Raw genomic sequence first — 23,735 nt, 5'->3', positions numbered from 1 at the left:
ATGGGACAGTGCAGATGAAAGATTTTTTTCAGTGATGGAATCTGCACGTGAAAACATATGGCAGCATGCACGATCTCCCTTCGAATATCGGATGAGACTCACACATTCAAGTCTATGGGCGTGAAAAAGGAATCGGATGCCGTAAGGAGACACAGTATAGAATGCGATAGTTATGGGTACATTGTAATTCTGTAATATAGGAAACTGGAAATGATTAATCACTGCTGGTGTGAAAAATACGGATTATGTATGGATGACTAGTAAGAAAAAAATTGTCTCATGGTTCCACTTGTGTGAACCTTACGATGTATAGTGAAAAACCTGCCAATCTAGCTGCACCAGGTGGGGACAAGGCTCCAAGAAGCCTCAAGCTGACGGTTTTCCTCATTTATTTAAGACTAAAAATATTTGTTTATTTACCGGGTGAGCATTAGAGGTGTAAAACCAGGTCCGGCATTCCTCTTCAGAGTCTGTGGGTCCAAACTGGGAGCTGACCTTTCCTGTGTATGTACGAGTCTGCTGCGGGGGAACATTCTCCTCTCTCCATGGCACTGCTAGGACATTGGAATAGAAGGAGTATGGACGAGAGGCCATGTTCTTAAATTGTACCTGTAAGTGAATGATACAAGCATTAGAGCCCAAGGCTACTGGAAAGTCCAATGTGCTTGAAGATCTGCTATACATTTTAGCTTTGTCACGCAATCTTGGCATGAATCAAGGCAAAACCCGCAGTGTGCAAGAACTCGCGGCGCAAATGTGTGCCGGTTTTGCAGAAGGACCTGCATTCATAAGCTGACATGACTATGACTTGTGACCAGAGCTCTGATCTGGGGGATACATTTAGGTTGTCTAGTATGTGTTCTGAATTTGTTAAAAGGATTGTCCACTACTAGGACAACCCCATCTTAAACTAAATGTTTGGCCCTGGTAAAATAGTAACGCCCATAGTCCCCTATCGTGCCGGCTCCATTCCAGCTGTGTCAGCACTCACTCTCCCCATGTTGTGACACATGACGCAGGCGCCCAGTCATCGCTGGTGTCACTGTCTCCACCTCCGGACAAACTGAACATGAAGAGGAAGCTGGGGATCAGATGCAGCGCGGACTTCCTCTTCATGTTTGATTTGTCTGAAGGTGGAGACAGTGACACCAGCGATAATTCGGCGCCAGGTATCACGTGTCATTCCACCCCATCACAGCCCCGGGACCATAAGTCTTGTTGCCTGGGTAGTGTAATAGTTTGTGCAGTCTAGGCCATGCATTGGTTTTTGAGTTTGGGTCAGGAACCTGTCTTTATTTCTGGGCCTGTATTTTTGGGGAGATGTTATGTCCAGAGGTCCCTAAAGTTAGAGTTCTAGTCTGTGGTATAGATAAGCTTCGGGATATGGTTAGAGGTCTGAATTTATCTATAGGTCTTCTATGTGGTGTGAGTTTATGTAGAGATCTTTATTTTTGCTGGTATAAAGGCTTGGGATGGCTGCAGAAGTGTGGGGCAAAAATGTTGTAACAGCAAAGTCTGCAGTCACCAGAATCATCGTAGTTATTTGGCATGGATGGAGAAGAAAAAAAACGAGGGAGCATCTACAATTAGAGAAGATCTCTGGACTTGGCATGTCTGTTTTAGTAAATACGGTACTTGTATTCCACAAAAAATAAAATGTTTGTCTGCCCGAGGTTTAATAGACAGGTACTGTAGGTGATATCATTCCCTTCTGTATTCACAGGTTGATACTGGCAGTCTGTGGGGACACAACACTTTGGACAAGAGCGAACACAAAAAGATGGACTTGAGTAAAGACACAGTGTTTAGTACACGGTCTAAATAATCCACAAATTATGTCAAATAAGATAAAAAAACATTTACGATTCTAGTGAATTTGAGTTTATGCATAGCGGAAATTGTCTATGTTCACAATATCTACAAGACTGAACATGACCACAGTGGAAGGCACCTTCATTCCATACGACTAAACATTTTCAATGGCAGTCTCTAGCAAACTTATGTATCTGTATTGGCAGAATATACCGCAATTCATTTTTAATAGATTTTAGACAATTTTTAGTTAAGAAGACCCAAGAGAATGAGTTTATTTTTAGATGTGAGGTCAGATTTTGTCAAGAGGGTGCCAAATTCCCCAGGAAGACATGGAATTAGACGGTAATGAATCGCAGGATTTCTTTAGAGATGCTATCATTTGTGTCCCATAATAAATGGATTTAGTTTCCTCTGGTGCTGAAGAGGTTAACGACCCTTTCTATACTGGTCAGAAACATGCATCTCCATTTCATCTGCTTCTGATCTGGTCATTACCTCTTTCTATAAAACTGGTCAGACCTTCTTGTCCCTGCAGGTGAAAGATTTGTCTTCCTTTGCTGTGTGCTAAGAAGAGTTGGAGTAGTGTTCTGCAGTTTGCTGTAGCACGTGTGTGTTTATCTCCTGGTCCCTGTTCCCTTTTAGTTTATTCTTCCCTGTCCCTATCCTCCTCCCTATTGTTGGTGAGTGCTTTGGTATGACAGAGGTCTTCTGTTATCCCTGTTTTGTCTTTGTGTCTTGCTTGCCTTACATTTCTGTCCCATGTTTCATGGGGTGGAGGAGGAGACAGATCAGGGTTTAACAGGAGCACAGTAAGGTCGGAGACTCTGGCCTCTCGACCTTTAAGCATATGCCTGGGACAGGGAAGTTAGGGTCCAAGTTCCAGGGACAGGTTAAGGTCCACCTTCCTTACCGAAGACCGTCACCGTGTGACAGATTTGATGCACTAGTAAATTATGTGTAACATTATTAGATGACTGTTTTTTTTAGAATATATAGTATGTCACTTACTATGATTTCATCATTCACTTCTGCGCGGATACACGGCCCCAGCAGTCCCAGGTGAGCATCCCTCTCTCCACGAAGAGCTGGTTCCTTAAAGCGGCTATCTAGATACTCGCGAAATACGACTTTCTTATATCTCTGAAAACCATGAGAATCATGATGTCTGAAAAGTAAGAAAGGACAATATGTGACGCTGCAGGAAAAGCTTCTAAGTTTGCAGTAACTCGTTAGATAATGTGGTATAAGGAAGCTCCGGAATCCAAAGCAAAGGCTGGAACAGGATTTAGGGCAATGAATTAGGAAGCCTGTTCATGTTCACACATAATTACTATTGTTATGATTTATAAGGGTCGGAGTTACATTTTGCTGATCAAGCATGCAAATGATTGTTAATTATCATGTAATTAGTCATCTATTTTTTTTTTGTTAATTAAACCCAAATCTTCATTTTTTGGAATGTGTCTTTCTGCCTTTGATAATTCAATCTTTAACTTTGTGGCAATTTTCCTATTTTTTACAGGTCTTAACAAGCTTAGAAGGCTTAAACCATAATTCCAGGCTAACAGCTATTTTGGGGATTGTCTATGGGTCTGTCAGAGGTTGTACTTGGCAAATTCTGGCAATCCCATAGACAATGAATAAAGCAATGGTGCACATGTCCATTCTCTGGAATAGTAGGGGTCCCAGCACCAGAAATCCGCAAGTTATCATGTGCCATAATTAACTGATGACTTGTGTTTATGGTACAGATTTCTGCCTATGCAATGTGTACACAGAAAGCAGCCAATCAGTGGTGTGGGCAGAGTTATACAGAGCTCAGCATTCAGAGAGCTGCATCAGAATAAACCATAATTTTATCAAAACTGCATCAAGCAGCCCAGAAAGTGACACATCACTGGAATCAGGATTTATGCTCCTGGAATCTGTGGTTTCCAGATAAAGGAGTCATAGTACTCCGATACGAGTTGAGTAAAGCCACTTATTCATCTGAATATCCATTTGGTCTTCTATTTTTCAAACAGCTTGGTGTTAATCCACCTTTTTATCCTTTTTTGTCTATTAGATATGTATGGCATATCCTATGGATATCATATAAACACTTAAACACCTGTGTGGCATTCACCACTCATACAAAATCACCCATGGGGCTCACATTCATGGTGTTTTACAGCTACCAATGACAGATAAGAGGGGCTCAATTCCTAGAAAGGAGAGCAGGTGAAATCATTTTTTCACGCAGGGCCCTGTAGGTTTGGATTTCTTTTTCCCTTAATAATAAAGACCTTCATTTAAAAACTGCATCTTGTGATTACTTGTCTTATCTTTGTCTAATATTTACATTTGTTTGGTGATCTGACACATTTAAGAGTGACAAACATGCCAAAGAATAAGAAATCAGGAAGGGGCAAACACTTTGTCACACAACTGTATATATATAATATGTCCATAAATAATAACTAAATGAGAGGCATGGAAGCTAACCAGCTGGCTTCATGTCACAGATAAGTTACTTATAATGTCTCACTGTGTGGAGAATCTACAGTGCCTTGCGAAAGTATTTGGCTCCCTGGAACTTTTCAACCTTTTCCCATATCATGCTTCAAACATAAAGATACCAAATGTAAATTTTTGGTGAAGAATCAACAACAAGTGGAACACAATTGTGAAGTTGAACGAAATTTATTGGTTATTTTACATTTTTGTGGAAATTCAAAAACTGAAAAGTGGGGCGTGCAATATTATTCGACCCCTTTACTTTCAGTGCAGAAAACTCAGTCCAGAAGTTCATTGTGGATCTCTGAATGATCCAATGTTGTCCTAAATGCCTAATGATGATAAATATAATCTGTTATGATCTGGTGGCCTAGGAGCAGCATGAGACGTACTCTGGAGAAGGTGGTACCTGTACTGACCGCAAACCCTGAACTTAACTCCGCAACTAGAAGTAGCCGTGGGATGTACCTAACACTCCCTAGAAAATCCCCAAAGGATCGACAGCCCCCCACGAATATTGACTGTGAGAGGAGACGGAAATGACATACGCAGACTGAAATCAGGATTTTAGCAAAGGAGGCCACTCTAGCTAAATAGAAAGGATAGGACAGAGTACTATGCGGTCAGTATTAAAACACTAGAAAATATCCACCACAGAAAATACAAAATCTCCATATCTAACTAAAGATATGGAGGGTATATCTGCATCTCCAGAGATACCAGCTTGGCTGAATAAATCCTTACACAGACAAAGCTGGACAAGACAAAACATGGAAATGCACTGAACTATAAGGCCCACAGCATGTGGACAGCAAAAACAAAGCCAGAACTTATCTTTGTTGATATGAACAGCAAAGCAGGAGAGACCAGGCAGGGATGTGAATCCTCCAGAAACAATGGACAACTGGCACTGACTAAAGGATCAAGCAAGACTAAAAAGCCCAGTCAGAATTGCAATAAGTGGACACACCTGATGAATGCTGCGATCCAAAGACAGCAGCACTACCACTTATAACCACCGGAGGGAGCCGGAGGGAGTTGCAGAATTCACAACAGTACCCCCCCTTGAGGAGGAGTCACCAAACCCTCACCAGAGCCCCCAGGCCGATCAGGACGAGCCAAATGAAAAGCACGAACCAAATCGTCAGCATGAACATCGGAGGCAACAACCCAAGAATTATCCTCCTGGCCATAACCCTTCCATTTGACAAGATACTGAAGCTTCCGCCTCGAAAAACGAGAATCCAAAATCTTCTCAACCACATACTCCAACTCCCCATCAACCAACACCGGGGCAGGAGGATCAACAGAGGGAACAACGGGCACCACATATTTCCGCAACAAAGATCTATGGAAAACATTATGGATGGAAAAAGAGGCTGGAAGGGCCAAACGAAAAGACCCTGGATTGATAATCTCAGAAATCCTATAAGGACCAATAAACCGAGGCTTGAACTTAGGGGAAGAAACCTTCATAGGAACATGACGGGAAGACAACCAGACCAAATCCCCAACCCGAAGCCGGGAACCAACACAACGACGACTGTTAGCAAAACGCTGAGCCTCCTCCTGAGACAACACCAAATTGTCCACCACATGAGCCAGGGCCGGCATCAGCACCCGGCGTACCGGAGCAAATGCCGGGGCCCTGAACAAATTGGGGGGCCCACTCGTGGCCGGGATACCAGGGGGCCCGGGCCGCTCCCCCAGCAGCTTCAGCACTACTTGAGCTCAGCCGTCACTTAAATAAACATGGCCGCGCACAGTGAAGTGTGCAGTGATGTCTCTGCTAGTAATGACGCGGCCAGGCGGACACACAAGCAAAGTTAAAGGCACAGTGTCTGCCTGACCGCATCATTAACAGCAGATACAGCTGCAGCGTGCACTGTGGGTGGCCATGTCTGTTTAAGTGACGGCCATCGATCAAGCAGCGCTCCCTCCACAGCCACATGCCAGAGGAGCCTGATGGGTGACAAGCCTGGGGGAGGTGAGTGAGGCTAGTGTCTGTCTGTATGTCTGGGTATGCCTGTATGATGTGCATATCTGTGTATATCAGTGTGTTTGACTGTACATATTTAAGTATTTTTGTGAATTTGTCTTCAAATATATGTATGTAAATATCTGCGTATTGTATGCGTGCATGTCTGCGTATTGTGTGTATGTCTGCGTATTGTGTGTGTGCATGTCTGCGTATTGTGTGTGTGTGCATGTCTGCGTATTGTGTGTGTGCGTGTGTGCATGTCTGCGTATTGTGTGTGTGTGCATGTCTGCGTGTATGTCTGCGTATTTTGTGTGTGCATGTCTGCGTACTGTATGTGTATGTCTCCGTATTGTGTGTGTGCATGTCTGCGTATTGTGTGTGTGTGCATGTCTGCGTATTGTGTGTGCATGTCTGTGTATTGTGTGTGTGTGCATGTCTGCATATTGTGTGTGTGTGTGTGCGCGCATGTCTGCGTACTGTATGTGTATGTCTCCGTATTGTGTGTTGTGAATTCAGCTATCGAACTCCCTCCTGTGGTCATGAATGGTACTTCGGCGAGTTCTGTCCATGGACTCCCTCTGGTGGCTGTGAGTGGAGCTGCTGCTTCTGAGGTTCCTTCCACAGGTGACGTAGTTTGTTCTTTGGCTGGCTGCTCTATTTAATTCCACTCAGATCGTTACTCCATGCCAGCTGTCAATGTTCTTGTACTGGTTCAGTTCGCTCTTGGATCTTTCTGGTGACCTGTCTACTCCAGCAGAAGCTAAGTCCCTGCTAGTTTATTATTTGTTAATTGTTTCCTTGTCCAGCTTGCTATCATGATTTTGCCTTGCTAGCTGGAAGCTCTGGGATGCAGAGTGGCACGGTGCGGAGGTCTTTTTGCACACTCTGCGTGGTCTTTTTGTAGTTTTTTGTGCTGACCGCAAAGATACCTTTCCTATCCTCTGTCTGTTTAGTAAGTCTGGCCTCCCTTTGCTGAAACCTGTTTCATTTCTGCGTTTGTGACTTTCATCTTAACTCACAGTCAATATATGTGTGGGGCTGCCTTTTCCTTTGGGGAATTTCTCTGAGGCAAGGTAGGCTTTATTTTCTATCTTTAGGGCTAGTTAGCTCTTAGGCTGTGAAGAGGCGTTTAGGCAGAGTCAGGTACGCTCCACGGCTATTTCTAGTTGTTGTGATAGGATTAGGGGTTGCGGTCAGCAGAGCTCCCACTTCCCAGAGCTTGTCCTGTGTGAGTTTAACTATCAGGCCATTCCAGGTGCTCCTAACCACCAGGTCCATAACAATTGTGTGTGTGTGTGTGCATGTCTGCGTATTGTGTGTGTGTGCATGTCTGCATATTGTGTGTGTGTGTGCATGTCTGCGTATTGTGTGTGTGCATATCTGCCTATGTGAAGGATGAGGGGGAAGGCTAGGCCCTATGTAGTATATCTTTATTTCTCCGCTGTATCTGTGCATCATGAATCGTGGTATGTGGGCCCACTGAGACTCTCATGCCCGGGGCCCACAAAATCCTGGAGCCGGCCCTGACATGAGCCCAAATTTGCTGCAACCTGTCAACCACAGAATCCACACCAGGACAATCAGAAGGCTCAACCTGCCCTGAAGAAAAACGAGGATGAAAACCAAAATTACAAAAGAAGGGCGAAACCAAGGTAGCAGAACTAGCCCGATTATTAAGGGCAAACTCGGCCAATGGCAAGAAAGCCACCCAATCATCCTGATCAGCAGACACAAAGCATCTCAAATAAGTTTCCAAAGTCTGATTAGTTCGCTCGGTTTGGCCATTTGTCTGAGGATGAAATGCGGAAGAAAAAGACAAATCAATGCCCAGCCTAGCACAAAAGGCCCGCCAAAACCTAGAAACAAATTGGGAACCTCTATCGGACACAATATTCTCCGGAATGCCATGCAAATGAACCACATGCTGAAAAAACAACGGAACCAAATCAGAAGAGGAAGGCAATTTAGGCAAAGGTACCAAATGAACCATCTTAGAAAACCGATCACAAACCACCCAGATAACCGACATCCTCTGGGAAACCGGAAGATCTGAAATAAACTCCATAGAAATATGCGTCCAAGGCCTCTCAGGGACCGGCAAAGGCAAAAGCAACCCACTAGCGCGGGAACAGCAAGGCTTGGCCCGCGCACAAGTCCCACAGGACTGCACAAAAGAATGCACATCCCGTGACAAAGAAGGCCACCAAAAGGACCTACCAACCAAATCTCTGGTACCAAAAATCCCAGGATGGCCAGCCAACACAGAACAATGAACCTCAGAAATCACTTTACTAGTCCATCTATCAGGTACAAACAGTTTCCCCACTGGACAGCGATCAGGTTTATCAGCCTGAAATTCCTGAAGAACCCGTCGTAAATCAGGGGAAATGGCAGAAAGAATCACCCCTTCCTTCAGAATGCCGACCGGCTCAAGGACCCCAGGAGAATCAGGCAAAAAGCTCCTAGAGAGGGCATCAGCCTTAACATTCTTAGAACCCGGAAGATACGAGACCACAAAATCAAAACGGGAGAAAAACAGGGACCATCGAGCCTGTCTAGGATTCAGCTGTTTGGCAGACTCGAGGTAAATCAGATTCTTATGATCGGTCAAGACCACAATACGGTGCTTGGCCCCCTCAAGCCAATGTCGCCACTCCTCAAATGCCCACTTCATAGCCAACAACTCCCGATTGCCGACATCATAATTGCGTTCCGCAGGCAAAAACTTTTGAGAAAAGAAGGCACACGGTTTCATCAAGGAACCATCAGAATTCCTCTGAGACAAAACGGCCCCTGCCTCAATCTCAGAAGCGTCAACCTCAACCTGAAATGGAAGAGAAACATCCGGCTGACGCAACACAGGGGCAGAAGTAAATCGGCATTTAAGCTCCTGAAAGGCAGAAACAGCCGCAGAGGACCAATTCGTCACATCAGCGCCTTTCTTCGTCAAATCGGTCAGGGGTTTAACCACACTGGAGAAGTTGGCAATGAAACGGCGATAAAAATTAGCAAAGCCCAAAAATTTCTGAAGGTTCTTCACGGATGTGGGCTGAATCCAATCATGAATGGCCTGAACCTTAACTGGATCCATTTCTATAGATGAGGGAGAAAAAATGAAGCCCAAAAAAGAAACCTTCTGCACTCCAAAGAGGCACTTAGACCCCTTCACAAATAAAGCATTATCGCGAAGGATCTGAAATACCATCCTGACCTGTTTCACATGAGACTCCCAATCATCGGAAAAAATCAAAATATCATCCAAATATACAATCATGAATTTATCAAGATAATTCCGAAAGATATCATGCATGAAGGACTGAAACACAGATGGAGCATTAGAGAGCCCGAATGGCATCACAAGGTATTCAAAATGGCCTTTAGGCGTATTAAACGCAGTTTTCCATTCGTCACCCTGCTTAATACGAACATGATTATAAGCCCCTCGAAGGTCAATCGAAGTAAACCAACTAGCCCCCTTAATCCTAGCAAACAAATCAGAAAGCAAAGGCAGAGGGTATTGAAATTTGACCGTGATCTTATTCAAGAGGCGATAATCAATACAGGGTCTCAAAGAGCCATCCTTCTTGGCAACAAAAAAAACCCTGCTCCCAATGCTGAAGAAGATGGCCGAATATGCCCTTTCTCCAAAGACTCCTTAACATAACTCCTCATGGCGGTATGTTCTGGCACTGACAGGTTGAAAAGTCGGCCCTTAGGGAACTTACAGCCTGGAATCAAGTCAATAGCACAATCACAGTCCCTATGCGGTGGAAGGGAACTGGATTTGGGCTCATCGGATACATCCTGGAAATCTGACAAAAACTCAGGAATTTCAGAAGAGGAAGAAGAGGAGATTGACATCAAAGGAACGTCACCATGAACCCCCTGACAACCCCAACTAGTCACAGACATAGATTTCCAATCTAACACCGGATTATGTACCTGTAACCATGGAAAACCCAGCACAATAACATCATGCAAATTATGCAACACCAGAAAACAACAATCTTCCTGATGGGCTGGCGCCATACACATGGTCAGCTGTGTCCAAAACTGAGGTTTATTTTTAGCCAACGGTGTAGCATCAATGCCCCTTAAAGGAATAGGGTTCTGCCAACGCTGCAAGGGAAAACCACAACGTCTGGCAAATTCTAAGTCCATTAAGTTCAAAGCGGCGCCTGAATCCACAAATGCCATGACAGAAAATGACGATAATGAGCAGATCAAGGTCACAGATAACAGAAATTTAGGTTGTACAGTGCTGATGGTAACGGAACTAGCGATTCTCTTTATACGCTTAGGGCAATCAGAAATAACATGAGCAGAATCGCCGCAGTAAAAACACAACCCATTCTGACGTCTGAATCCTTGTCGTTCAGCTCTAGACAAAATCCTATCACACTGCATAGGCTCAGGACTCCGCTCGGAGGACAATACCATAGTGTGCACAACTCTGCGCTCGCGCAAGCGCCGATCAATCTGAATGGCCAGAGACATAGAATCACTCAGACCAGCAGGCGTGGGGAACCCCCCCATAACATCTTTAACGGATTCAGAAAGACCTTTTCTGAAAATTGCCGCCAAGGCATCCTCATTCCATTTAGTCAGCACAGACCATTTTCTAAATTTCTGGCAATACGATTCTGCCGCTCCTTGACGCTGACACAGGGCCAACAAGGTCTTCTCTGCATGATCCACTGAATTAGGTTCATCATACAATAACCCTAGCGCCTGAAAAAAGGTGTCTACATTAAGCAAAGCCGGATTCCCAGATTCCAGGGAAAATGCCCAATCCTGAGGATCACCACGGAGCAGGGAGATGACAATTTTAACCTGCTGAATGGGATCACCAGAGGAATGGGGTTTCAGAGCAAAAAACAGTTTACAGTTATTTTTAAAGCTCAAAAATTTAGACCTGTCCCCAAAAAACAAATCAGGAGTTGGAATTCTAGGCTCTAAAACCGGAATCTGAACGATATAATCGGAAATACCCTGTACTCTAGCAGCAAGTTGGTCCACACGAGAAGCCAATCCCTGAACATCCATGCCAGCGCCAAACTCCTGAGCCACCCAGAGGTAAAGAGGGAAGGAAAGACAAAACAGACTGCAGAAAAAAAATGGCTCAGCACTTTTCTTCCCTTCTTCTGAGATGCGTTTAACTCATTGTTGGCCAGTTGTACTGTTATGATCTGGTGGCCTAGGAGCAGCATGAGACGTACTCTGGAGAAGGTGGTACCTGTACTGACCGCAAACCCTGAACTTAACTCCGCAACTAGAAGTAGCCGTGGGATGTACCTAACACTCCCTAGACACCTTGACACAGCCGGAGGACTAAATACCCCTAAAGATAGAAACGGCAAAACTATCTTGCCTCAGAGAAAATCCCCAAAGGATAGACAGCCCCCCACGAATATTGACTGTGAGAGGAGAGGGAAATGACATACGCAGACTGAAATCAGGATTTTAGCAAAGGAAGCCACTCTAGCTAAATAGAAAGGATAAGACAGAGTACTATGTGGTCAGTATTAAAACACTAGAAAATATCCACCACAGAAAATACAAAATCTCCATATCTAAATAAAAATATGGAGGGTATATCTGCATCTCCAGAGATACCAGCTTGGCTGAATAAATCCTTACACAGACAAAGCTGGACAAGACAAAACATGGAAATGCACTGAACTATAAGGCCCACAGCATGTGGACAGCAAAAACAAAGCCAGAACTTATCTTTGTTGATATGAACAGCAAAGCAGGAGAGACCAGGCAGGGATGTGAATCCTCCAGAAACAATGGACAACTGGCACTGACTAAAGGATCAAGCAAGACTAAAAAGCCCAGTCAGAATTGCAATAAGTGGACACACCTGATGAATGCTGCGATCCAAAGACAGCAGCACTACCACTTATAACCACCGGAGGGAGCCCAAGAGCAGAATTCACAACAATAATCCACCTGTGTGTAATCAAGTCTCCGTATAAATGCACCTGCTCTATGATAGTCTCAGGGTTCTGTTTGAAGCACAGAGAGCATCATGAAGACCAAGGAACACAACAGGCAGGTCCGTGATACTGTTGTGGAGAAGTTTAAAGCTGGATTTGGATACAAAATGATTTCCAAAACTTTAAACATCCCAAGGACTATGCAAGCAATCATATTGAAATGGAAGGAGTATAATACCACTGCAAATCTACCAAGACCTGGCCGTCCCTCTAAACTTTCATCTCAAACAAGGAGAAGACTGATCAGAGATGCAGCCAAGATGCCCATGATCACTCTGGATGAACTGCAGAGATCTACAGCTGAGGTGGAACAGTCTGTCCATAGGACAACAATCAGTCGTACACTGCACAAATCTGGCCTTTATGGAAGAGTGGCAAGAAGAAAGCCATTTCTCAAAGATATCCATAAATAGTGTTGTTTAAAGTTAGCAACAAGCCACCTGGGAGACACACCAAACATGTGGAAGAAGGTGATCTGGTCAGATGAAACCTAAATCAAACTTTTTGTCAACAATGCCAAACGATATGTTTGTCGTAAAGACAACACAGCTCATCACCCTGAACACACCATCCCCACTGTCAAACATGGTGGTGGCAGCATCATGGTTTGGGCCTGCTTTTCTTCAGCAGGGACAGGGAAGATGGTTAAAATTGATGGGAAGATGGATGGAGCCAAATACAGGACCATTCTTGAAGAAAACCTGTTGGAGTCTGCAAAAGACATGAGACTGGGACGGAGATTTGTCTTCCAACAAGATAATGATCCCAAACATAAAGCAAAATCTACAATGGAATGGTTCACAAATAAACGTATCCAGGTGTTAGAATGGCCAAGTCAAAGTCCAGACCTCAATCCAATCGACAATCTGTGGGAAGGGCTGAAAACTGCTGTTCACAAACGATCTCCATCAATCCTCACTGAGCTCGAGCTGTTTGTCAAGGAAGAATGGGCAAGAATTTCTGTCTCTGGATGTACAAAACTGATAGAGACAAACCCCAAACGACTTGTAATCGCAGCAGAAGGTGGCGCAACAAAGTATTAAGTTAAAGGGGCCGAATAATAATATGCACGCCCCACTTTTCAGTTTTTGAATTTCCACATAAATTTAAATTACCAATAAATTTCGTTCAACTTCACAATTGTGTTCCACTTGTTACTGATTCTTCACCAAAAATTTACATTTGGTATCTTTATGTTTGAAGCATGATATGTGGGAAAAGGTGGAAAAGTTCCAGGGGGCCGATTACTTTCGCAAGGCACTGTAAGTCTCTGTTCACGCTGCATTTTCTGCAGTGCATGTGGGTGTTTCCTCTGAATCCTCATAAAAATCTCCATTCATGTCACTGCAGTTCTTGCTTTTTGGGGGGTCCATTTAAATCTCACTTTAAGGGGATTCAGATGGAAATGTAATGTGAGCAAGGACTTATCGTTCCACATAGACAAATCAATGATCTAACATAACCTACTTCTAGACAAATGACCGAGTTTCCGGTGTCGCTACAGTTCTTCAAGGTTCCAGATCTTTATGCACAGCGGTATTTCAGATGAGGACAATGAAGAAACTATTAATGTACAGTATATCGGAACTTGGCCATTGTCACATTTGTATCTACTAGGGGTAATAAAAAAATGCTGATCACTAAGTACGGTATTTGTGATGAGCGAACGTGCTCAGATAAGGGGATAACCGAGTGTCTTCGGCGTGCTCGAAAAGTATGTTCTAGTCCCCACGGCTGCATGGCTCACTGCCGTTACACACCACAACACATGCAGGCCCACCTAACAAACAGACAGTCCCTGGATGTGTTGCGGCTGTCGATCAGCCCCGAGACATGCAGCCGCGGGGACTGGAACATATTTTTCGAGCAGGCAGAAGACACTCGGTTATCACCCGGGTATGGACAGCACCTCATCCGAGGACACTCGCTCATCACTACTAAGTATCTAAATACATTGAGGTACTGACTTTTCTTTGGTAAAGAAGGACGAGTTCCCGGCGCCATAGTCCCACATAACTTCCACAGCTGCAATGAAATATGTCCGCAGCTGTCCTTGAGAACTCCGAGGGTCTTTCTCCGGGAGTTCTCCATACATATCAATGTCGTCCAAACCAGAGCTAGTGTAATCGTCGTCATAAAAGTCAGCGTGCACGCCTGCTGTCCTGGGAAGGTCAGACTCATTGTGTAGTCGCTGGCCTGGTGGATGGCTTTCTTCCTCTTCACCCCGATGTGTCTTATTTATAGAGGGAAGTTCGTCTTGTCCTCTTCTTCCTGCATTTCCCTTTTCGGCAGTTTTGCCGGGAATCCCTATAACTGGGTCCGATGAGTTAGTACGAAGCCCAAGATGGCCGTCCTCATTATCAGCACTTTCTACATTCTGTAAGTGTCCGGCAGGCTTCTTTTTACCAGACAGGCTCCGTGGTCCGAAGGGATACATTCTGTGATGGGCGTCCGCAGGATATTCATACACCGGAGAATCTTCCTGAAATTCCTTATGATCGTCGTGATCGTAATCGTAGTATTCCTCCTGGATGTTTTCACAGTGGGAGACCTTCAATGTCGCTCGCATACTTAGGTCTGCCAGTGATGACTTAGACGTCACCGGCCAATACCCTGCATTGGTGAAAAAAAGAAACACGGTGATAAAACAGAACTACAAGCATGCGTAATGGTTGTGCTGGAATTTATTGACTATCAGTATTAACCTCCTAAAGAGAATCTGTCACCAGGCTTTTATTACCAGCATGATGTAGGGGCAGAGACTCTGATTTCAGCAATGTGTCACTTACTGGGCTGCTTGCTGCAGTTTTGATAAAATCCCTGTTTTTCCTGCTGCAGATCTAGCAGTTTCTCTGAATACTGAGTTTAGCATAACCCCGCCCACACCACTGATTGGTTGCTTTCTGTTTAGAGTGTGCATAGGCAGAAAGCTACCAATCAGTGGTGGGGGTGTGGTTGGACTACATGGCAGCAGGTTTGCTAGTCCTCTAGTGATAATCTCCTGCTGATAAAACTGTGATTTTATCAAAACTACAGCAAGCAGCCCAGTAAGTGACAAATCGCTGGAAACAGAGCCTCTGTCTCTACATTGTGTTGCTCACAGATTAGGTGGCAAAATCTGGTGACAGATTCCCTTTAAGGGAGAAACGTGGTGACTCAAATGTATCTAGAAAACCCAATTCTGAAAGTTAGTGATTTGAATTTTGGGTACGACGGGGTTCTGACTGTTTCCATACAACCCTGGGGCAAAGGAGCTGTAAATCCGGCCCTGCAGCCACTGATTTCCAATGACCATGTTTATACCACCGTTCTAACCTGTTTTCTCCATGACCATCACAAGGGTCTTTCCATTCATTGGAAATAACGTCAGGGTTTCTTCATAGCTCGAGTCTACAAAAAATGTATTGCCTCCAAAGTAAACTGACAGCAGCTCTGTGTAGTGGACTAGATTCAATACATGCAGCACACTGACCTCATTCTGGCAAAGAGGGATCTGCAGAGAACTCACAAAACCGTTTATAGCTGGGGAAGCAAAAAAATGGTTATTATATCATGTACGACAAAGAAATAACATGATGAATTATATCTACACGGCAATGTCTGATTTTAGATATAATCCCAGCCACATTCCAACTAGACATGTGACACCGTGCACGTCTAGTTGGAATGTGGCTGGAAATGAGCATATCACATGACCTCTCAATCTCAACCTTCCAGTACCGGAGAATCCTCATAGCATGCTTTAGTAAAAAGCCTGGACAACTGTCATGATCCCAATGGCAGGGGACCACAAAAGAACAAGCGCAAAAAAACAAAACGAGCTCTAGGGTGATGGAAACTGAGCTGACCGCGATCCTGAACCTAAACACACAACTAGCAGTAGCCGGGGAACGTGCCTACGATGATTCCTAGACGTCTCGCGCCAGCCAAAGGATTAACTTCCCCTATTAGAAGAAACACAGACCTCTCTTGCCTCCAGAGAAACACCCCACAGAAATAGCAGCCCCCCACATGTAATGACGGTGAAATGAGAGGAAAGCACATACGTAGTTATGAAAACAGATTCAGCAAAATGAGGCCCGCTAAAGCTAGATAGCAGAGGATACAAAAGTGAACTGCGCGGTCAGCGAAAAACCCTACAAAAAACCATCCTGAAATTACTTGAACTCATGTGCCAACTCATGGAGCATGAGGAGTAATATCAGCCCACTAGAGCAACCAGCAAAAAGGAATCACATATCTGCAAGCTGGACTAAGACTAAAATTAAGCAAAACGTGGAACAGGAAAATCAAAACTTAGCTTGTCCTGAAGATAACAGAAGCGGGAAGCAGAGGTAACAAGACACACTGATTACATTGATAGCCGGCCAGGAAATGACAAGAAGGCCAGGTTAAATAGGAAACTCCCATATCCTGATAGAACAGGTGGACACCAGAGGGCCGCAGAGAACACAAGTCACCCAGTACCATCTGTAACCACCAGAGGGAGCCCAAAAACAGAATCCACAACAGTACCCCCCCGTTGAGGAGGGGTCACCGAACCCTCACGAGAACCACCAGGGCGACCAGGATGAGCCCTATGAAATGCACGGACCAAATCAGCAGCATGAACATCAGAGGCAACCACCCAAGAATTATCCTCCTGACCATAACCACTTGACCAAATATTGGAGTTTCCGTCTGGAAACACGAGAATCCAAGATCTTCTCCACAACATACTCCAATTCTCCCTCCACCAGCACCGGAGCAGGAGGCTCAAGCGAAGGAACAACAGGTACCTCATACTTCCGCAACAACGACCGATGGAACACATTATGAATAGCAAACGATGCCGGGAGATCCAAACGAAACGACACAGGGTTAAGAATTTCCAAGATCCTATAGGGACCGATGAACCGAGGCTTGAACTTAGGAGAAGAGACCTTCATAGGAACAAAACGAGAAGACAACCACACCAAGTCCCCAACACGAAGTCGAGGACCCACGCGGCGACGGCGATTAGCAAACTGCTGAGCCCTCTCCTGGGACAACTTCAAATTGTCCACCACATGACTCCAAATCTGATGCAACCTATCCACCACCATGTCCACTCCAGGGCAATCAGAAGGCTCCACCTGACCAGAGGAAAAACGAGGATGAAACCCCGAATTACAAAAGAAAGGAGAAACCAAGGTAGCAGAACTAGCCCGATTATTAAGGGCAAACTCGGCAAGCGGCAAAAAGGTAACCCAGTCATCTTGATCAGCAGAAACAAAACACCTTAAATAAGTTTCTAAGGTCTGATTAGTTCGTTCCGTCTGGCCATTCGTCTGAGGATGGAATGCAGACGAAAAGGACAAATCAATGCCCATCTTAGCACAGAACGTCCGCCAAAATCTAGACACATACTGGGATCCCCTGTCAGAAACGATGTTCTCCGGAATCCCATGCAAACGAACCACGTTCTGAAAAAACAGAGGGACCAACTCAGAGGAGGAAGGTAACTTAGGCAAGGGTACCAGATGAACCATCTTAGAAAAGCGGTCACACACAACCCAGATGACGGACATTTTTTGAGAGACAGGGAGATCCGAAATAAAGTCCATGGAAATGTGCGTCCAAGGCCTCTTCGGGATAGGCAAAGGTGACAACAATCCACTGGCCCGAGAACAGCAAGGCTTAGCCCGAGCGCAAACTTCACAAGACTGCACAAAAGAATGCACATCCCTCGACAAGGAAGGCCACCAAAAAGACCTGGCCACCAAGTCTCTAGTACCAAATATTCCAGGATGACCTGCCAACGCAGAAGAATGGACCTCGGAGATGACTCTACTGGTCCAATTATCCGGAACAAACAGTCTTTCAGGCGGACAACGATCAGGTTTATCCACCTGAAACTCCTGCAAAGCACGTCGCAAGTCTGGGGAGACAGCCGACAAAATCACCCCATCCCTAAGGATACCAGTGGGCTCAGAATTTCCAGGGGAGTCAGGCACAAAACTCCTAGAAAGAGCATCCGCCTTCACATTCTTTGAACCTGGCAGGTATGAAACCACAAAATCGAAACGGGAGAAAAACAGTGACCAACGAGCCTGTCTAGGATTCAGACGCTTGGCAGACTCAAGGTAAATCAGATTTTTGTGATCAGTCAAGACCACCACACGATGTCTAGCACCCTCAAGCCAATGACGCCACTCCTCAAATGCCCACTTCATGGCCAAAAGCTCCCGATTACCAACATCATAATTCCGCTCAGTGGGCGAAAACTTTCTAGAAAAGAACGCACATGGCTTCATCACTGAGCCATCGAAGCTTCTCTGTGACAAAACCGCCCCCGCTCCAATCTCGGAAGCATCAACCTCAACCTGAAAAGGAAGCGAAACATCTGGCTGACGCAACACAGGAGCAGAAGAAAACCGGCGCTTAAGTTCCTGAAAGGCCTCCACAGCCGCAGGAGACCAATCAGCAACATCAGCACCCTTCTTAGTCAAATCCGTCAAAGGCTTAACAACACTAGAAAAATTAATTATGAAACGACGATAAAAATTAGCAAAGCCCAAGAACTTCTGTAGACTCTTAAGAGATGTAGGCTGCGTCCAGTCACAAATAGCCTGAACCTTGACGGGATCCATCTCAATAGTAGAAGGGGAAAAAATATACCCCAAAAAAAGAAATCTTCTGGACTCCAAAGAGACACTTTGAACCTTTTACAAACAAAGAATTGGCCCGCAGGACCTGAAACACCTTCCTGACCTGCTGAACATGGGACTCCCAGTCATCAGAAAAAACCAAAACATCATCCAAATACACAATCATAAATTTATCCAGATATTCACGGAAAATATCGTGCATAAAGGACTGGAAGACAGAAGGAGCATTAGAAAGTCCAAAAGGCATCACCAAATACTCAAAATGGCCCTCAGGCGTATTAAATGCGGTTTTCCACTCATCACCCTGCTTTATCCGCACAAGATTATACGCACCCCGAAGATCAATCTTAGTGAACCATTTAGCCCCCTTAATGCGAGCGAACAAATCAGTCAACAATGGCAAAGGACACTGATATTTGACTGTAATCTTATTCAAAAGACGGTAATCTATACAAGGCCTCAAGGAACCATCTTTTTTGGCCACGAAAAAAAAAACCTGCTCCCAAAGGGGACGAAGATGGACGGATATGTCCCTTTTCCAAGGACTCCTTAACATAATCCCGCATAGCAGTATGCTCTGGCACTGACAGATTGAACAAACGACCTTTAGGAAATTTACTGCCAGGAATCAAATCTATAGCACAATCGCAATCCCTGTGAGGAGGAAGCGAATTGAGCTTAGGCTCCTCAAAAACATCCCGATAATCAGACAAAAATACAGGAACCTCAGAAGGAGTAGATGAAGCGATAGAAATCGGAGGTGCATCATCATGAACCTCCTGACATCCCCAGCTTAACACAGACATCGTTTTCCAGTCCAAGACTGGGTTATGAGTTTGTAACCATGGCAGACCAAGCACTAAGACATCATGTAAATTATACAGTACCAGGAAGCGAATCACCTCCTGATGAACGGGAGTCATACGCATGGTCACTTGTGTCCAGTACTGAGGTTTATTCATAGCCAAAGGTGTAGAGTCAATTCCTTTCAAAGGAAATGGGACTTTCAGAGGTTCCAGACTAAACCCACAGCGGTTGGCAAATGACCAATCCATAAGACTCAGTGCAGCGCCTGAATCCACATAGGCATCGACGGAAATGGCTGATAATGAACAAATCAGAGTCACAGACAGAATGAACTTAGACTGTAAAGTACTAATGGCTACAGACTTATCAACCTTTTTTGTGCGTTTAGAGCATGCTGATATAACATGAGCTGAATCACCACAATAAAAACACAACCCATTTTTCCGCCTATAGTTTTGCCGTTCACTTCTGGACTGAATTCTATCACATTGCATTGTCTCAGGTGCCTGTTCAGAAGACACCGCCAAATGGTGCACAGGTTTGCGCTCCCGTAAACGCCGATCAATCTGAATAGCCATAGTCATAGACTCATTCAGACCTGTAGGTGCAGGGAACCCCACCATAACATCTTTAATGGCCTCAGAAAGGCCATCTCTGAATTTTGCAGCCAGGGCGCACTCATTCCACTGAGTAAGCACCGACCATTTCCGAAATTTCTGACAATATATTTCTGCTTCATCTTGCCCCTGAGAGAGAGCCAATAAAGCTTTTTCAGCCTGAATCTCTAGGTTAGGTTCATCATAGAGCAAACCCAATGCCAGAAAAAACGCATCCACATTGAGCAACGCAGGATCCCCTGGTGCCAATGCAAATGCCCAATTCTGAGGGTCACCCCACAGGAAAGATATAACGATCTTGACCTGCTGAGCAGGGTCTCCAGAGGAGCGAGATTTCAAAGAAAGAAACAACTTGCAATTGTTCCTAAAATTCAGAAAACTAGATCTATCTCCAGAAAAAAACTCTGGGATAGGAATTCTAGGTTCAGACATAGGAGCATGTACAACAAAATCTTGTATATTTTGAACCTTAGCAGCAAGATTATTCAGGCTGGAAGCCAAACTCTGGACGTCCATGATAAACAGCTGAGGTCAGAGCCATTCAAGGATTAAGAGGAGGTAAGAAGCAGCCAGGCTGCAATTAAGGCTAGGCAGCAAACACTGAGGTAAAAAAACAAAAAAACAAGACAAAAAAAAAAAAACTTCCTCAGACTACTTTTCCTCCTACTTCAGCCAATACGATTACCACATTTGGGCCGGCTATACTGTCATGATCCCAATGGCAGGGGACCACAAAAGAACAAGCGCAAAAAAACAAAACGAGCTCTAGGGTGATGGAAACTGAGCTGACCGCGATCCTGAACCTAAACACACAACTAGCAGTAGCCGGGGAACGTGCCTACGATGATTCCTAGACGTCTCGCGCCAGCCAAAGGATTAACTTCCCCTATTAGAAGAAACACAGACCTCTCTTGCCTCCAGAGAAACACCCCACAGAAATAGCAGCCCCCCACATGTAATGACGGTGAAATGAGAGGAAAGCACATACGTAGTTATGAAAACAGATTCAGCAAAATGAGGCCCGCTAAAGCTAGATAGCAGAGGATACAAAAGTGAACTGCGCGGTCAGCGAAAAACCCTACAAAAAACCATCCTGAAATTACTTGAACTCATGTGCCAACTCATGGAGCATGAGGAGTAATATCAGCCCACTAGAGCAACCAGCAAAAAGGAATCACATATCTGCAAGCTGGACTAAGACTAAAATTAAGCAAAACGTGGAACAGGAAAATCAAAACTTACCTTGTCCTGAAGATAACAGAAGCGGGAAGCAGAGGTAACAAGACACACTGATTACATTGATAGCCGGCCAGGAAATGACAAGAAGGCCAGGTTAAATAGGAAACTCCCATATCCTGATAGAACAGGTGGACACCAGAGACCGCAGAGAACACAAGTCACCCAGTACCATCTGTAACCACCAGAGGGAGCCCAAAAACAGAATCCACAACAGACAACCCCTTTACCTTAATTTTGATAATAATATAGACCTTCTTTGAGTACTTCACCACTTCTGTATTTATCACCCACTCCTGGTTTTGGCTACAAATACTGATGTAAAATCCAGACCTAATACCCTAATAACCCTAATAGAAAGATTGGCGCCATTTTTGTAAACATAACATTGCGGTATACTTACTATATTGTAAACTTTCTCTTGGTGACATTTCACTAGTGGTTGTGTTTTCCGAGCTGTGGATGTTTTGCTCGCGGTACCAGCTAAGCATTTCATCAAATACCGTGAAGAAAAGAATATGTTCCTTATCGGTGACAATCTAAAATGACACATGTGAGGTGCCGTTACTGACAGGCTGTATGCTCTACACATGCTGTTACGCTGTCTTACTGATCTATTCACCTTACCTGTGGAGTAGGTGTAGCTGGTTGGACCTGCTTGGACCTCCCCACCAGATAGACATCTAGTAATATGCCACCAGTGACTGAAGTTGGATCGCCCTTTAACCACGCTAGGCTTCCCTATTTTGAATTAGTATTTTATAGATTTTTTTTTCTTTCACTATGCCTCTGTCTTCATCGGATGCAATACATGTAAATGAAGGGTGGCTCAGTGGTAAGAATCATTATCTTGCAGCAGTGTTGGGGCCCTGGGTTTAAATTCTACTGGTTATATTAAAATCCAGAAAAATCCAAATGCTGCTTTCCCATCAGCGTGTTTTTCACCAGGATTTTATCATTTTTTCCTGACGGTGAGGCTCCGTCTACATCTGATGCAATACTGATGATAAACTGATAAACTGATGACACAAATATATATTTTAATCAGTAACCCATAGATTGCGGATATCGATTACTGATGCTCATCAGGCCTAGATTTACCAGCTTCTCAGACAGTGAAGTAGAACTGCAGTACTAACACGGGAATGGCCACTTTTAGCCATGGGGACTTTACCAAATTGTGTATTGTGGAAATATCCCATGAAATTGCAATAAACAGAAAAATTGGATCCAGGACGATATCACCATCCAGTTATTTGGCAAATGGCATTCTCAGAACACTGAGACCATTATTCAAAAATTAAGAGAAGCTGCAGGGGTCCAACACATTAATGGCTATCTTAGACTGTTCAGTGTTAGCCAAAAAACCACAGAGTAATCAGAGGGATGACAGGGAAAACAGCATTTGTAGAAGAAGTGTCTGAGGGTGGGGTGGTAGAAGGGTGTGGGTCGAAGCGAGCAGTGTCTGAGGGTGTGGGGTGGTAGAAGGGTGTAGGTTGAAGCGAGCATTGTCTGAGGGTGTGGGGTTGTAGAAGGGTGTGGGTTGAAGCGAGCAGTGTCTGAGGGTGTGGGGTGGTAGAAGGGTGTGGGTTGAAGCGAGCAGTGTCTTAGGGTGTGGGGTGGTAGAAGGGTGTGGGTCGAAGCGAGCAGTGTCTGAGGGTGGGGGTGGTAGAAAGGTGTGGGTTGAAGCGAGCAGTGTCTGGGTGTGGGGGTGGTAGAAAGGTGTGGGTCGAAGCGAGCAGTGTCTGAGGGTGTGGGGTGGTAGAAGAGTGTGGTTCGAAGCGAGCGAGTGTCACTTCTTTTTCTATTGCATTCATTATTGATACTTTATTATGATGTTGTATTGTAATATAAGGAGCTGGCAAAGTAAATTTAAAGAGTAAAGGAAGCCAGGTCACGGCACTCACGTGTTGGATAATTGCTTTTTTACTTCAATGTACAAATCCAATTATAGGTTTTAGCACATCTCAAACTTTATTCAATATTTAAAAAAAAAAAAGCTTGGGATGGGCTGAAACGTCTAATCGGATTTGTGCATTGAAATAAAAAAAGCAATTTTCCAACACGTGACTGCCGGGACTTGGCTTCCTTTACCCCCCATTGACTTTCCACGAGGACCACTACTTGCTACGTGGAGTGCAGACCTATCTTC

The 23,735-nt window shown here is 44.6% G+C and overlaps 1 protein-coding gene across 1 annotated transcript in view; it reads right to left on the bottom strand.

Annotated features, from left to right (window-relative positions):
- F8 (coagulation factor VIII) overlaps positions 1–23,735 on the bottom strand; it is a 203,430-nt gene that overhangs the window by 61,783 nt on the left and 117,912 nt on the right. Inside the window, exons 12-16 of the mRNA XM_069748570.1 lie at positions 21,987–22,122; positions 15,610–15,816; positions 14,262–14,907; positions 2,824–2,980; positions 421–609 (exon numbers count right to left, since the gene is read on the bottom strand). Of these exons, the coding sequence (XP_069604671.1) occupies positions 421–609; positions 2,824–2,980; positions 14,262–14,907; positions 15,610–15,816; positions 21,987–22,122 (1,335 nt within the window). The remainder of the gene's footprint in view (positions 1–420; positions 610–2,823; positions 2,981–14,261; positions 14,908–15,609; positions 15,817–21,986; positions 22,123–23,735) is intronic.

Source organism: Ranitomeya imitator, chromosome 2 (genome assembly GCF_032444005.1).
Source record: "Ranitomeya imitator isolate aRanImi1 chromosome 2, aRanImi1.pri, whole genome shotgun sequence".
Taxonomy (NCBI): Eukaryota; Metazoa; Chordata; class Amphibia; order Anura; family Dendrobatidae; genus Ranitomeya; species Ranitomeya imitator.
This window is presented reverse-complemented; position numbering and strand designations above follow the sequence as displayed.